Raw genomic sequence first — 15,239 nt, forward strand, 5'->3', positions numbered from 1 at the left:
CATGAAATAGTACCAGAGACACAATAGGGTCTGCCCTATATTTAGCAGAGAAATTGCTGTAATTACTATTGTCACCTCTGTCAGAAAATGTTGACTTTCTAATGGCAATGACTTTATAGATATATCACAAAACCAGGGTGTAGAAAGTTGGGTGCGATTACCTGGAGAGCTGGGAAAATGCACACAACTGCTCCAACTCCTGTCCAGGCACGGAAGAAAAACATGCAAGTATCGTCCAGCAAGAATGGTCTCCGGTCGCAGTCAGCTGCACTGACAGCATTTGAGCTCTATTGATGGGAGTGCTACTAAAACCAGAAAGTTTTAATATCAGACACAACAGACTTTAAAATGCATTTTAAATGTATTCAACCAGCATTTATTCCAGGAGCATTTGTGTGCTTTCACAGCTAGGGAAGAAGAATGAGACTATAGAGTATATTCACAAAGGCTAATTTTAGCCTGCTGAGTTTAATCTCCCTAGGCTTCCTCTGTAACTACTGGAGGGAGACGGGAGCCTTGTTGACTCATTCCAACTTGCCCCTTAGAGGACCTTTTCTTCTTTTATCTCTCCACTGGTTATAGAGAGGACTTGAGAAAGTTTGCCCCAATACTTTGTGTTAAATACTCTCTCTGCAACCCTCCTGGTGGGATGTAACAGAGCTGGATTGTCAGTGCATAGAGAAGAAAGTAATTGGAAAGATAATAACTACATTAAAATAGGAACAGATTTGAATTGACCTTAATCTAGGAATGTTTCATGTTGGAAGAAGCGTTTGGTGCTCTTTGGGCCATGTGAGTTGTAAAGCATTGTTCAATAAAAGGTAGGAAAGTCCAGGCTCCAGTGAACACACCAGATGAGTCTATGAGCTGTTTGTGGATATTTAGGTAGCAGAAAAAGCTACATGAAATGAATGCATTATTCAGTGTGATTATTTCATTAGCTACCCTTTCATACATACAGACACCAATATAAACTTGCTATGGAAATTCAATATATTAACAACTTCACGACCCCAACGAGGACAAATTAGAGTATAGATGTATCCACATCTGTGCCTACTGCTTACAACTTTCTGCATAAATGCACCCAACAGCAGTTTACAGTTGTGTGTTATAGTGGTCTTTTGGCCAGTTCTTTGTGATTCAATGTCATTCATGTTTTTTCTGGTATAGTTTTCCATCAAATTCCTCAAATCAATCTGCTTCCTTTTTGCTGCCTATCTCTGCCTCTCTCTGTCTCTCTGCTTATCTGTTCTTTGTGGCTTATAGATCTGGGGATAAGCTGTCCTTTTTTTTCTTTTTTTTTTTTTTTTAAAGGGTCATGCACTTAATGCCTCTCAAGACCCACTTTATCTTTGGTTCAGCCATTGTCCTCACTGGATTTACACCAATCTTCCTGGAAGATATGTATCTATTGACATAGGAGCTAATTCTCTCCATGTCTGAAGGCTGAAAAGTTTCTGTGGGATACCTTAGCCATTATTCTGGAAGGGAGTAATGGCTTATGTCACTGTAACTAATGAAAAGACCAGTCAATAGCCACTTCAAAGTGGGCCACTCGGACCGCTGATAATGCTGTGTTGGTGTTCATGAGGAGGGCCTTTTTGCAGTGAGACTGAACACAAAGCCATAAAGGTTAAGAACCAATCTGCATTTCCTCGTCTCTCTCTCAGGCAGAGTAGGGCTGTAAAAGCCCAGATGCTAGGAAACTGCAGATATTACCCCTCACCAGCTGCACTGTTATCACCCAAGAATGACAGACCTACTGTCCTTGGGCAGTGATGTTCTGCCTTCTCTGATGTCAGGCACTGCATGTAGGTCTGTAGGATGCTCTGCAGACTCCTGCCCACTTTCTACGCCAGATCTGATGTGGATATCATGTACCTGCGTGAATCAGGATGTACACACAAAGTAGTAAATTCTGTGAAGAAACAGGGCTAATGCCAAGCTAATGTGGCTTCCACACTCCTGATTAAGAGCTGGCTTGTCAGCTAGGTGTATCCACACATGTCAGCATCTAAAAATTGTGAGGACATGCCCTTTAGCAGATCCCTGCAACCCTTTACACCAGCAGCCCACAATGGCTTGGCTCTGTCGCTGGTCCCATTCAAAAAAAGGGAGAGCAACTGATGTGAACAAGTCTCAGGGTTCATCCCAAAGATGTTTTCAGCTCCAAAATAAGATCTGAGAGAAGAAATGTCTCAAAAGTCATCAGCCAGTCCGTCTCATTTCAGGGCAGGTTGATGGTCTTACAAATCACCCAAGCTCATGCTTAACTTCCAGGACATAAACAACTCCATTTGCATGTCCTTCATCACAAATTAAGCAACCAAAGAGTGGCCTGTCTCCTGGCATTGTCATCTGCCATGTAGGTAGCCCCACCAGGATTAGCACACAAGGGCCGTTTGAGAATATGTGAGACTCATCCCTTGCATTGCTTTAGGAAAGAAGGTAGGCAGACACAGATCCCACAGCCCTACTTCTTGCCTTCTACTGTACAACCCTGCCACCTTTTTTATTTTGGAGCAAAAAGTGCAATTTCTCAAAAGCAAACCAAAAGAAGGAGGTGGAGACTGGGAGACCAGTACTGGTTTCTCTTTCCATGGGTACCAGAGAGAAACACCCTGAATCTGGCAAAACATTCACCAACACAGTTCCACCCTCTCCAGCGGCACCAACACGTCTCTGAGTTGTACATTTTTTTTCCCCATTTCCCGCATCTGGAGTGGTACAGATGAGAGAGTTTTATTCCTGCCTGTCTTTCATTTCTCTTTTCAAACTGGGTATGGTTGGTTGGTTCCCTTTCTTCTTTCTTCCTTCCTTTTGTTCTTTCTTTCTTTTGGCTTCTCTTTCCCTTTCCTTGCTACGTTTGTGTTCATAAGCAAAGTGTTTTGTTTTGTTTCAGTCTTTTGGTTTTAATTGCAGTCAGATGGCAGTGCCCCTTTACGGCATGACGCTCAAATGTTCCAAGTGTGGAGTAGTTTCTTCTGCTGAAGTTTCGGCCACAGCCACCAGTAACGCCATGTTAGTTCCTCTAATTTCAACTTCTTTTCTTTCTTTCTTTCCACTTTCTTTTTGATTTTAATTTATTTTATTTCCCTCTTTCATTTCCCTGCACTCACCAGCCCTTGTTTGTTTTCTCTCCTCATGTCCCTGCCCAGCTCCCCACATCCTCAATTCTCCTTGACCTCATTCTGTGTGGGCCATGAGCAGTGTAGGGCTCCTGCAACATTCCCGGAACAAAAACTGATGGGCTGGATCCTGAAAAGCACTTTCTGACATGCTAAGATTTAAGCATGTGAGCAGTCCATGGAAGACAAAGAGACTCTTCATTTGTTGGAATTTGGGTATATGTTTAATGCCACTATTTCTTAGAGACTTAAAGATGTGGTTCCCATTAATTTTGATGGTAGATGAGGGCCTCAAACTGCAGCTTTGTCAAACGCTTAAGCATGTGCTTGAGTTTTTACTCCAGAGGCTGCAGAGCAGTCAGTATGATTTAAGTGAGTTGTTGAATGACTTCTAAGTGTTGTTTGTTGTTTTTTTTTTTCTCTTATGAGAGGCTAGAGTTAAGTTTAATACCTCATAGGGCTGTAGTTCCGATTTGATAAGTATTGACTGCCTCTTTTGGCCCTCTAAAAGCACTTGGAGTTAGTTCTCAAAATCTTAAAGTGTTTCATAGCTCTGAGTTATAAAAGTCAAATGCTGTTAAGTCTCTTCTTAGATGCTGCTGGAGTTATTAAAAAAAAAAAATTGAATGATGTGTTCTGCTGGAGAAATTGTTGCTATTTATATAGTTGGCTTTTTTCCAAAGGTTAAGGTAGGAGGGAGAGTGATGAGGGAACGTTTGCCTTTCTTCCTTTTTTAAATGTTATTATCTACATCATTTCCAAGTGATGCAAAATTTTGGGTTTGATGTCTAAAGCAATATAGGTAAAAGGTGTGAAAGAAACACTCTCAGATCTAGACATTTGCAATTTGAAAAGTCCTACCTTTAATTAATCTGAACAAAAATAGGCAGCCAAATCTCAAAATGTAGAAATGTAAATATTTTACTGTGAGGGTGGTGAAGCACTGGCACAGTTTTCTGAGAGAAGTCGTGGATTCCCTGTGTTTTGAGATGTTCAAAACAAGGTTGGATGAGGCTCTGAGCAACCTGATCCAGTGGGAGGTGTCCCTGCCCATGTCAGGAGGGTTAGAACTGGATGATCTTTAAGGTCCCTTCCAACCCAAACCATTCTATGATTCTATAAAAGAAAAACATATCACAAGGTTTTCTCTTTTCTTGGGGCTGAGAAAGTGGGGGTTGTTTAGCTTGGAGAAGAGAAGGCTGTGGAGAGAACTTAATTGCAACCTTTCAGTACTTAAAGGGGGCTTATTAGAAAGATGGGGAAAACCTTTATAGCAGGGCCTGTAGCAAAAAGATCAAGGGGCAATGGCTTTAAATTAAAAGATAAGAGGTTTAGATTAGATATTAGGAAGAATTTTTTTTTTGCTGAGAATGGTGAAACACTGCAACAGTTTGCGCTGAGAGGTGGTACCACATCCCTGGAAACACTCAAGATCAGGTTGGATGGGGCCCTGAGCAACCTGATCTAGTTGAAGATGTCCCTGCTTACCCTTTCCAATACAAACAATTCTCTTTTTTTTTTTATTTTCTGAAATCTGAGCTGTTTATATAAAACCCGAAAGTGTTTAGGGAAAAAATGTACATTTCTGAAAAACAATTGGTTGTCATTAGAAAAAGAGAACATGTGATCACCTCTACTAAGAGCTAGCAATTTGCATGAGATGTGAAAACTAAAGAAAATCTCATTTATTTTTCGCTGCTGAAATCATTTACTTACCTTATACAACAATGCCCAGCTGAGATGGCGAGATGGCATCAGTCCAGACGTGCATATCATAAGTCTGGAATTAGTAGTTCACTGCATTTCAGTTTTCTCAGACTACAGAGGATTGCTTAACCAGCAGAACCTTTACTATTCATAAATTAAACTGTTAGATAGGAGAAGCTTTCATAATAGTAAGTTGATTTAGAAAGTAAAGTAATGTCAAATCCATCTCCCGTATTGTCTGGCATTGTTCTGTCAGAAATCATGTATTCTGATTCATCTTCAAACCAGAAAGGAAAAGGGATATGAAATCCAGATCTCCTACTTATCCTGCTTTTATAATTTAAGCAATTTGATAGAAATTGGAGGGCTCTTGTAAGAGGATATATCTTTTGTTTCCAAGCAGACAAAATACCTTAGATGATAAATTCCAGTTCTGGCATTTTTTTTTGTTTGTTTGTTTTTTTTGTCCTGAAGTGTCTGATGTTTTTATGCTTGCAAAGAGACCCCTGTGTAATATACAAATTAATTCACTCAGTCCTCATCTGCCCTTGTTGTCAACTTCATTCTGTAGCTGAACTGTTTCTGACATTCTTCCTCCAAGTCCATTGTAAATGAGGTTGTCACTAAGGCAAAGCCCTGGCTGTGCTTCATGCCACTGCCACCATTCTGCTGGCCCTCATCCCAGACCTTGGGCCAGCTTTGCCATTCACTTTTGAAGCCCTGTAAAATAAATCAGATGCTATGAAGAGTCCTGGCTCCTCTCTGACCTGGAATTGGCCATAGCTGTTTGGTGGAGAGCACATCAAAGAATGTGCCTGCTTTGTTCCTGCTGGGGTTCCTCATACCCTCTCCAGCTCCCCTACCATAGGTTTCTGGTATAGCAAGGCATGAAAGGATAGAGACCCTTTTGTCCATTTTTCTTGGCTTTTGGAAATCATAAACATTTTGAGCAGCTTTTCATAGTAATAACTGTGTCTAAAAGGGAAGGAGGCATATAAGTGGGTATGTAACTGAGGGAAAACATGATAAATCACTGATGGGAGAGCAGGTAGCAATCAAGACAGAAGAGAAAAAAAATGCCCTGGAAATTATATAATTTCTTGACAAAGGACATGATAAAAAGGAAAACTTTGGCTGTTTATGACCTATTAAGATTAAGCCAGACTTGACATCTGTGGGTTAAAAAGACCCTGCCCTGGAGGTTGTTCTGGTCAAGATCTCAATCATATTTTGCCACCTGAAAACTTCCGTTCCTGTATTTCCTTCCTTTTATTGCTGCTTGTATGATAGCCTCAAACTGTGAAATATTACTGTATATTTCATTTGTCTGCTCCCTGTGAATTTTTTTTTTTTAATCTGAGATAGGGAAATAGTATCTTAAGGGCTTTTAGTTTCTTTGTACTTGCAGTGAAAGAGGACATTCACTGCAGATACTCAGGGACTGCTGCTGGAAGGAAGGAAGGAAGGAAGGAAGGAAGGAAGGAAGGAAGGAAGGAAGGAAGGAAGGAAGGAAGGAAGGAAGGAAGGAAGGAAGGAATTCTTGAGGGTACACTCTCAGATTCTAACCATGGAGAAGAGACTAATCCAAGATGAAGACCCTGGCACAATTTATTCTTCTTGCAGGCAACACACCCAAGAGTCGATGTCAGGAAGTCCTCATGACCCTTCCAATGCGTCATCTTTGTTATGTCATCAGAACCTCATGTGTCAAATCTCCATCTAAAGGATTTGCTCTTTTTCTTGGCTCAAAGTAATTTTGGGAAGTCTCAAGAATCATTTTTTTTTGCCTATATTGTAGTTCCAGGATTAACATGAGTCAATATTTACATGCATGTCTGGTTTTATAAAGGCAAATCTCCCTCAGGAGAGTGTTGTCCTCATAGCTCAAGGAATTTGAAATTGTATTCTTACCTGGGGATAGTACTTGGCCCCTCCAGGTAATTTCTTGGACTGTCAAAGAACAATTTCCCTTAATAAGGACAAATAGTCAAGCAATCTGCCCGTATCTGCTTCATTGCCTGCCTGTCTTATTTAGAGGTATTTGATTTCTTGTTCTTCTAGTCATGTTCTTCAGATGGCAGCAGCTGAGAGAAGAATCATCTTTTGGAGCAAACAGAAATAATGTGTGTTTCTGTGTTGCTGGTGCGCGGAAAGAGTATGCACAGTGCCTCCTATTTTCTAGTTACAGATTTCCTATCTTGATTCTACAGGCATTAAGTTAAAGGGATTTTCCCTGAATCTGTCCCTAAAATAGGGACAACAGTCTAGCTTTTAGGATGAATGCAAGTTAGAGGAGGGATAAAGCACAAGAGAATGAATAAAGTAATCCCTTTAGGGTGGGTGTTGGGTGGGGCGTCCTGCAGGAGAACTGCTGTGATGCCGGAATAGCTGTTCATCAGTATAGCAAAGTTATATCCTCTGTACAGCATGGAAGGAGCCATCTGCTGCCCCATGTGTAGAATCCACCTACCTTATCCCTTTCTAGAGTTCCTCTCCAGAAGCTGCTTCTGAATTACCAAGTTATTTTTCTTTCTGCTGCTTCTTTAGCTTATGGTACTGGCTACCCCATCAGTGTTAAGGAATGAGAAGAATTGATCACCCTACCTTCTTATAATAACCATTTACATGTTTGTTGGCAAGTCTAGCATGCCTTTTGTTAAACTGTGGGCTTCTTAATCTTTCTTAATTTAGAACTTGTTTCCAAAAACATTTCTTTTTCTTATTTTCATTTCTATCCTGTAAGTGCCATCAGTCCATCCTGTTTCTTCTGCAAAGATGAAGACTCTCAAGGCTACCAGATAGCTGAAGAACAAAACAGAAAGTTTTTGACTTTTTGATTGAAGTCCATCATCTGCTTGTTGCCAGAGCTGGTTCTCCTATGTGTTTTCATAAATCTAAGCTTTTGCCATGCTAGACAAAGCTGTGGACAATGTTACCATGTGGTTATGTTTGGTTGCATTGTGCTGTGGCTTTGCCATATTCTTTGCCATATCCTTTCCTCTTCAGTGCAGCAGTAGTGTGGTGAGGTGTGACACTACAACTTGTCACGTTATGGTCATCAAATAATAGCATCGTGCTTCCACAATGCGCTGTAATCATCATCCTTTGATGCTGCTGTCAGTCATCATGAGTGCTGTCAAGTATGGGACAAATAAGAGGATCTGCCAGTTAATTCCTCTGTCTTGAGCAATAAAAATCCTGGATTCATTGATCAGAGATAATCCGTAACTAAGAGTCGTTAAGTATTCACAATGTCATTATATAACAAATCACCATGTGACAGTATAATGTGAAGTTTCTTAGGCCCCATAAGTTATTCTGGAATCTGTTAAGGACGCAGAGTACTTTCTAAGAAGAGACAGATGGAAAGGTGGCAAAAGTATGAGATCTGCTATGAATTCAGCTCACAGCAAGTAGAATTAAGGGCAATGCCACAGGAAAACCACTTATCTTTCCCTGAGTTTTCTTCTGAAATTTCAGCCTTGATATGATATATATATTTTTTTTAAATGGAACTTTTTTTGGATTTAATATTTCAAAAGCTAAGAAGAGCTCTGCAAGTGAAATTAGAGTAAGTTATATTTCTATGACCCGTTGCCATCTGCTGCCTGAGAATAAAGATTAGGCTCTAAGTCTCAAGCAACATTTCCATAACGATTCTAAGGGATGAATATCGTTGAGAAGGCGTCTGCGAGATGAATCACAAAGACAGCAGAAAGGCCGTACTCTTAGTTGATGTAACTCAACATAACTCAGTTGGGAAAATCCTGATTTACTCCAGCTGAATATGCGATGTAATACTGTTTTCATCATCTGAGTTTGAAAGGCAGATGATGTTTTCCATCATCTAAGTGGAAAGCCAGAGATTTAAGTGGTGATTTAAGGTTACTTATGTTCAGAGATATAATGAAGCCCATCAGGATGTCTCAGCTCAGAAGAAAGTTAAATAGTTTACCCATATTGAGACACACAGAATGAGGGTTAGGGAGGACTCACAGAGCTCAGCATGAAAACAGCAGGAGCTCTGAAGGGCGAACACCGTAGTTACGGACCATTACATCTGTGGTCTGGAGAGCAAGTAGACTCAAGCAGACACTTGTTAAAACAGTGTACCTACATGTTTTTTGGAGCAAGTTTTACAGCCAAGGGACTGAAATCTGCTTGCTAAAGAGAATTTACCTCCTCAGCAACATCCCTTACACCCCAAATCCATATCTAAATGTTGGATCCAGATCTGGCTTGTCAATCTGATGATAAAGTTCTTTGCAAGAACGGAAAACATGTCCAAAATTAGACAGGCAGTTCAGACCTGTACTTACAGAATTCCATTCTTAGATGTGGTTGCCAGGTTTCTTGTTGGCACATTACTGGTGCAACATACACCTAGATGTGTATCAAGAGTAGGCTGGGAGACCCAATGGTTCCAAGGAACAGAGCTGTTTGGTACAGACCTTTTCTAGCAGCCACTATTGACTTTGCTGGTTTCCAGCAATCAGAATTGCAACTTGCTACTGGAATCGCTTCATCTAACCAAGCCATGGCATGTTGTGTTTGCTGATCCTTGCATGGAAGATGTATATAGAGTGGCATGTTATAGAGCAAGTCTTATCTTTTGTTTGGGCTTTTCTGCCTCTCAGATACTTTTTTGCTGCACTTATTGGTGAGCCAGTTTTATTAATGCACAACTGTAGGTGATAGTAAAGACAGATTTCAGTATAATGAGGCAGATTTCAGAGGGCTGAGGGAGAAGAGGAATAAAATCTTCTACTTAGGAGTTGTTTGCTTGAGGAATGTCTGGCTGCTGGTTTTGTTTGTTTGTTTTTAAATAATACTTTGATACTATGGATCATATTGGACATTAAAGAATATTGTCATCCTATATAAAATTGCAAGGTATGAGATTATATCATGGCCCTTACCTCACATAATGCTTGTTTTAGCTGGAAAAAAAAAAAAGTATATTCCATTTTCTTGCTCCTTTAGTTAAATTACATTGCTTAATAATATGATTAAGGAACCCATCTGAGTCTGGACAAGTTGTAGGAATATTTGCAATCAGGGTACCATTATGACATTATGTCACTTCAATACATGGTCATTATAGCAGAACTGATGTAACAATCCTTGAAAAACCAGGGTATTACATCCTTATGTCCAAACCTGTGTCCAAGCTCCAGCTTTGTTCAGGGAAAACTCTCACTATGGTCTGTGAGAGTAGTACCTGGATAACAGGAAGTAAACATTGTTAAAAACTTGATCATATATCAGAAAATGGTAAGCAAGTCCCATGTAAGTACTGTAAAACATGTGTGGTGATGTCTGTCCTGTAGTTTATTGTGTCATCTGTATTTTTTTTGGTTAGTTTATAGGTGGAGGTTTTCTGCACAGAAAAATCTTGAAGCTTAACTTGTTATTTGGCCTACTCTTATTTGTTAGATAAAAGCCCACAGAGAAATTCTCCTCTCACACTTGTTGCACCAGTGCTGCTAAATATAGAGGAAAGCTTAAAATCTCCCTAGTAAGCTGTTAAAATGGCTTAGGATTCTTTTTGGCCAGAGAGCTGTATGACTAAATAGTCCATGGGAACAGAGCTGCTTTCCTGTTTCGAGAGCCATCATTCATAGATAAAGTTCATGGGGCAGTACTTGCATTACAGAAACCTGTTCACTCTGGCTTTCTCTCTTGTGAATTAAGAAGTGGCTTAAATCTTAAGTTATTTTAACCCAGAATGTCCGCCCAAGAATAAACTTACAATAACTGCTAAATATAGAAACAACTGTAGGGGTTGGGGTTTTTTTTCAAAGCATTCAGCTGAGGAGATCATATAAGAAAGCAGAAAACCTTCTGTTCACATTAAAAAATGGGTCAGGTATCAGTTCTTCTAATGTTAATTTATGTAGTGTCGTAGGAATCATCAGCTGCAGAGTGAGGGAGCCACAGCAAAACATCAGTCTCCATGTCAGCTCTATGCTTGTCTGTTTTAGTCACTTGAAACTGTGACTCATCCTCAGTGTTGGTGTCTTCCATGTGCTGTGGAAGTCCAAGTGTCTGTAACCCAAGTACTGACAGCCATCATGACAAACCAGTTTCTGCTGCAAATGTTCCCCTTCCCTTTGGCAACCTACAATGATTGTATTTTGTCTGCCCTCCTGGGGAAATGCCATCGTTGTGGACTAGTGACATAGAGTGGGAAGGGTGTGAAAGGAGGAGAGAGGTATCTACATCCTTCCTCCCCACCTCAAGTTTTATGCATGACTGCACCATTGAAAAGTAGTCCCTCCCGTAGAAATGTGTGTCACCTGTTTTGGTAGCGTGAGTGTGCAAAGCATCTTCCTGTTTCCCCATGATAGGAGCTCAGAAGACATCTAAATTGAATATACATTGGCTGACAAAGTCTTCTGAAGCCCCATGGGATCAGGAGGCTGAATTAGCATCCCGCATGGAAGCAGGTAAGGCTGGAGTGGAGCTGAATACCCTTTTCCTCTCCTTTGACAGGGCATCCCTTTGGAGCTCCTGTGTGGTCCTACCTCTCCTGGCTCTCACCTGGATGTCTGCAGTTTTGGCAATCACAGATCGACGGTCAGCACTCTTCCAGATTCTTTTTGCCGTCTTTGACTCATTGGAGGGCTTTGTCATCGTTATGGTCCATTGCATCCTCAGGCGGGAGGTGAGATGAATGAGTTGTTGTTTTGTATAACCAACACAGTTTCCACAGAAAACATCTGAAAAATATCCAGTCAGCCTGGTAGCTTCTCAAATACTATGAACTTCTGCCTTTGTGTAAACTGTGACTACAAAAATGACCATGACAATATTGGTCAAAGGGTAGGAGGGATGAGTAAGTGGTTGTCAAGCTGAGTGTACTGCAGAGCGATATATGGAGGACAGCTAGCAAACATGTCAGATTTTGCTGGTTTAACATCAAAATTAATATTTCCAGAATGTTTACACCCCACCTCTAAAACCAGAATATTAATAAAAACAATTCATTTGTTTCATTTCAAGAGGGGCAACTTGCACTGAGGTTTTCAGAATGATTGTATGTTGGCATTAGCACCTAGATATTTGAGCTAGAAAGTAAAGCTAGCAATAATCAAGCAAGGAAATTGAGTAAATTCTCTCCAGCCTCCCTGTGGAGATTTAAAATGGTAAATTATATCACGGAAGAAGAGGACGAATCTTTTATGCTTCTTTTATTCCTTTCATCCTACTGAGTAGATAGACTATTAATAACATAGACAGGAAGGGTTGTTTTTTTTTCAAAGTTCATTTTATCTTCTTTTAGGACCTTTAAATTAAGTAAAACATTAATTTCTTATGTCAGACCAATGAAATGAGTGGAATTACACCACTGGCTTGGCTGAGACTCCTTCAACTAATTACATTATGAATACAGGCCTGTGTTTAACTCCCATTGTAGACACTGGCATTTTTCCCTCTGATTTCAGTGAGGTTTGGATCAGATAAATATTACAGCTGAAATAAGACAATAATCAGACATTGTAGACCCCAATATAATGATTTATGCAATAGCATCCATTATAAATGTCTTTCATACTGCAAAATTGAAGACATTTATATCTTTGACTATATAAATCAAGCAACTAAAACTGATAAACAGTGACCCCTGATACCTGTAACAAATTTTGAGTTGCCCTGTTATTACGTGAGATATCATAGAATCATAGAATCACCAGGTTGGAAAAGACCTCTTGGATCATCGAGTCCAGCCATTCCTATCTGCCACTAAACCATGTCCCTGAGCACCTCGTCTACCTGTCTGTAAAATACCGCCAGGGATGGTGACTAAACCACCTCCCTGGGCATCCTGTTCCAGTGCCCAATGACCCTTTCTGTGAAAAATTATTTCCTGATGTCAAGCCTGAACCTCCCCTGGCGCAACTTGAGGCCATTGCCCCTTGTCCTGCCCCCTGTCACTTGGGAGAAGAGGCCAGCACCCTCCTCTCCGCAACCTCCTTTCAGGTAGTTATAAAGAGCAATATGGACTCCCCTCAGCCTCCTCTTCTCAAGACCCCTGTTCCCTCAGCCGCTCCTCGTAAGACTTGTTCTCCAGCCCCATCACCAGCTTAGTTGCTCTTCTCTGGACCTGCTCCAGAGCCTCGACATCCTTCTTGTAGGGAGGGACCCAGAAGTGAACACAGTACTAGAGGTGCGGTCTCACCAGTGCCGAGTACAGAGGCAGAATAACCTCCCTGGACCTGCTGGCCATGCAGATTCTGATGAAAGCCAACAGTTTGGAAGGGATCTTAAAGATTATCCAGTTCCAACTCCTCTGCCATGGGCAGAGCCAGCTTCTTCTGGATCTGGTTCCTCAAAGCCTAATCCAGCCTAGCCTTGGGCACCTCCAGGGATGGGGTATCTATGACTTCTCTGGGCAACCTGTGCTGGTGTCTCACCACCCTCATAGTAAAAAATGTCTTCCTAAAATCTCATTTAAATCTCCTCTCTTTCAGTTTAAAAATGTTACCCTTGTCCTGTCCCTGCAATCCCTGATAAAGAGCCCCTCCCCAGCTTTTCCATAGACTCCCTTTCATCACTGGAAGGCTGCTTTAATGTCTCTTGGGGGCCTTGTCTTCTCTAGGCTGAACAACTTTAACTGCCTCAGCCTGTCCTCATATGTTGGGTGCTCCAGCCCTCTGATCATCTTTGTGGCCTCCTCTGGACTCACTGTAACAGATCTATATCGTTCCTGTGCTGAAGACTCCAGAACTGGACATAGGAAGCATATAAATATTGTATATAGCATATAAACCATTAGAAATTAATACCTGAATGCTACTAAAGTAGAATCCATGTTGTTTTGATCTACCAGGAAGGTAGAATTTAATTTGGTTTGATATTGTTTTCTCACTCTGATTTTTGCAAATCCATTTGTTTCCACAGGTCCAGGATGCTGTAAAGTGCCGAGTAGTAGATCGTCAGGAAGAGGGCAACGGAGACTCAGGGGGGTCATTTCAGAATGGGCACGCTCAGCTAATGGTAGGGAAAACTACCACCTAATCTATCTTGTTACAGGGATTTATGTATGGTTTTAACTCATAACAGATAAACAAAGGGCTCTGTCTATAATAGATTTTACATCATCATTCTTTTTTTCTTTAAACCTTTTCATTTTAATATTAATGATCTCCAACTTACACACCAAATTTCACAGACATCTTGGTGAGTTCCTTTCTTTCTCAGAAAATATAAAGCCAAAATCACTCATGGATCATAGAATCATAGAATGGTTGGGTTGGTAGGGACGTTCAAGATCATCCAGTTCCAACCCACCTGCCATGAGGAGGGACACCTTCCACTAGATCAGGTCTTATCCAGCCTGGCCTTGAACACCTCCAAGAATGGGGCATCCACAACTTCTCCGGGCATCCTGGTCCAGTGCCTCACCACCTTCACAGTGAAGAATTTCTTCTTACTATCTACTCTAAATCTCCCCTCTTTCAGCTTAAAACTGCTGCTCCTCATCCTATCACTGCACTCAGTGATAAAAAGCCCTCCCGTTCTTCCAGAACTTCTCATCCCATCATGCTGCTTTGTCCTAGCTAGGGCTATGAGGTAGTAGTTTAATACTGCTTTAATCACAATGTGTTGGGTCATTAGTATAAATATGCTGTCTCAAAGGGATTTGGTTCTCTAGAAAACACACTTGCTTACATCATTTCACTGGGAATAGAGGTTAAGCACTATAAGTCTTGGTCCTGTTGTGAAAGTTGTAAAATCATAGAATCATGTCCTTTACAGTCTAAATAAGGCCGTAGAAAAATAAGCTGTGGGGAATCATCTTTCTTCTGCTTCAATGTTATGATATAGATGATATAAGAGGCATTTGATTTCTGAGCTTGGGGTAAGGGGATAAGGACAATCCCATTTGAGCAAGTTCGAAAGATATCTAGCTAATATTAGACCTATATCCAAGGGTGACTTTTAGCGGTCACTCCTGTGCGTAGCTAATTAGCTTGTGCTTGGGTACAAGGTCTCATTTCAAACATCACAATCTTTAAGTAGACATCTAGAGATATATAATTCTACCATACCTCATAGGTGTTTGTTAAAAACAGGTGACTCATTCCTAATTTAAATACATAGTCTTCTCATTTTCAATCAGGTTCTTGCTATGCCTTGTTACATGTAATTAGAAAGCCCCTTGCATGCCTAATACTTTCTTTCCTTCAGTAAGACACCATAATCACATCCAGTCTCAATCTTCCTTTCAAGAAGTTAACACACTGAGCTTTTTTATTCTCCGTCTGTCAGACATTTGCCTTCAAATTATTTATATAACCCTTTTCCATATACCCTTCAGACTCTTACCATCCTTTAAAAATGAGGATGCTATATTTGTTATTCTATTGTCACCATCTCAAGTGTTATATTCTGAAG

General features: G+C 40.7%; 1 protein-coding gene across 12 annotated transcripts in view; it reads left to right on the plus strand.

Annotated features, from left to right (window-relative positions):
* Positions 1-15,239, plus strand: part of ADGRB1 (adhesion G protein-coupled receptor B1) — a 316,254-nt gene that overhangs the window by 276,290 nt on the left and 24,725 nt on the right. For 7 of the 12 annotated variants that reach the window (XM_069854743.1, XM_069854742.1, XM_069854741.1 and 4 more), the window contains 3 exons: positions 2,926-3,024; positions 11,334-11,505; positions 13,743-13,838. In XM_069854743.1, coding sequence (XP_069710844.1) covers positions 2,926-3,024; positions 11,334-11,505; positions 13,743-13,838 — 367 coding nt within the window. The remainder of the gene's footprint in view (positions 1-2,925; positions 3,025-11,333; positions 11,506-13,742; positions 13,839-15,239) is intronic. The other 5 variants (XM_069854746.1, XM_069854750.1, XM_069854752.1 and 2 more) reach the window with 1 other exon arrangement.

This window comes from Phaenicophaeus curvirostris, chromosome 3 (genome assembly GCF_032191515.1).
Source record: "Phaenicophaeus curvirostris isolate KB17595 chromosome 3, BPBGC_Pcur_1.0, whole genome shotgun sequence".
Classification (NCBI taxonomy): domain Eukaryota; kingdom Metazoa; phylum Chordata; class Aves; order Cuculiformes; family Cuculidae; genus Phaenicophaeus; species Phaenicophaeus curvirostris.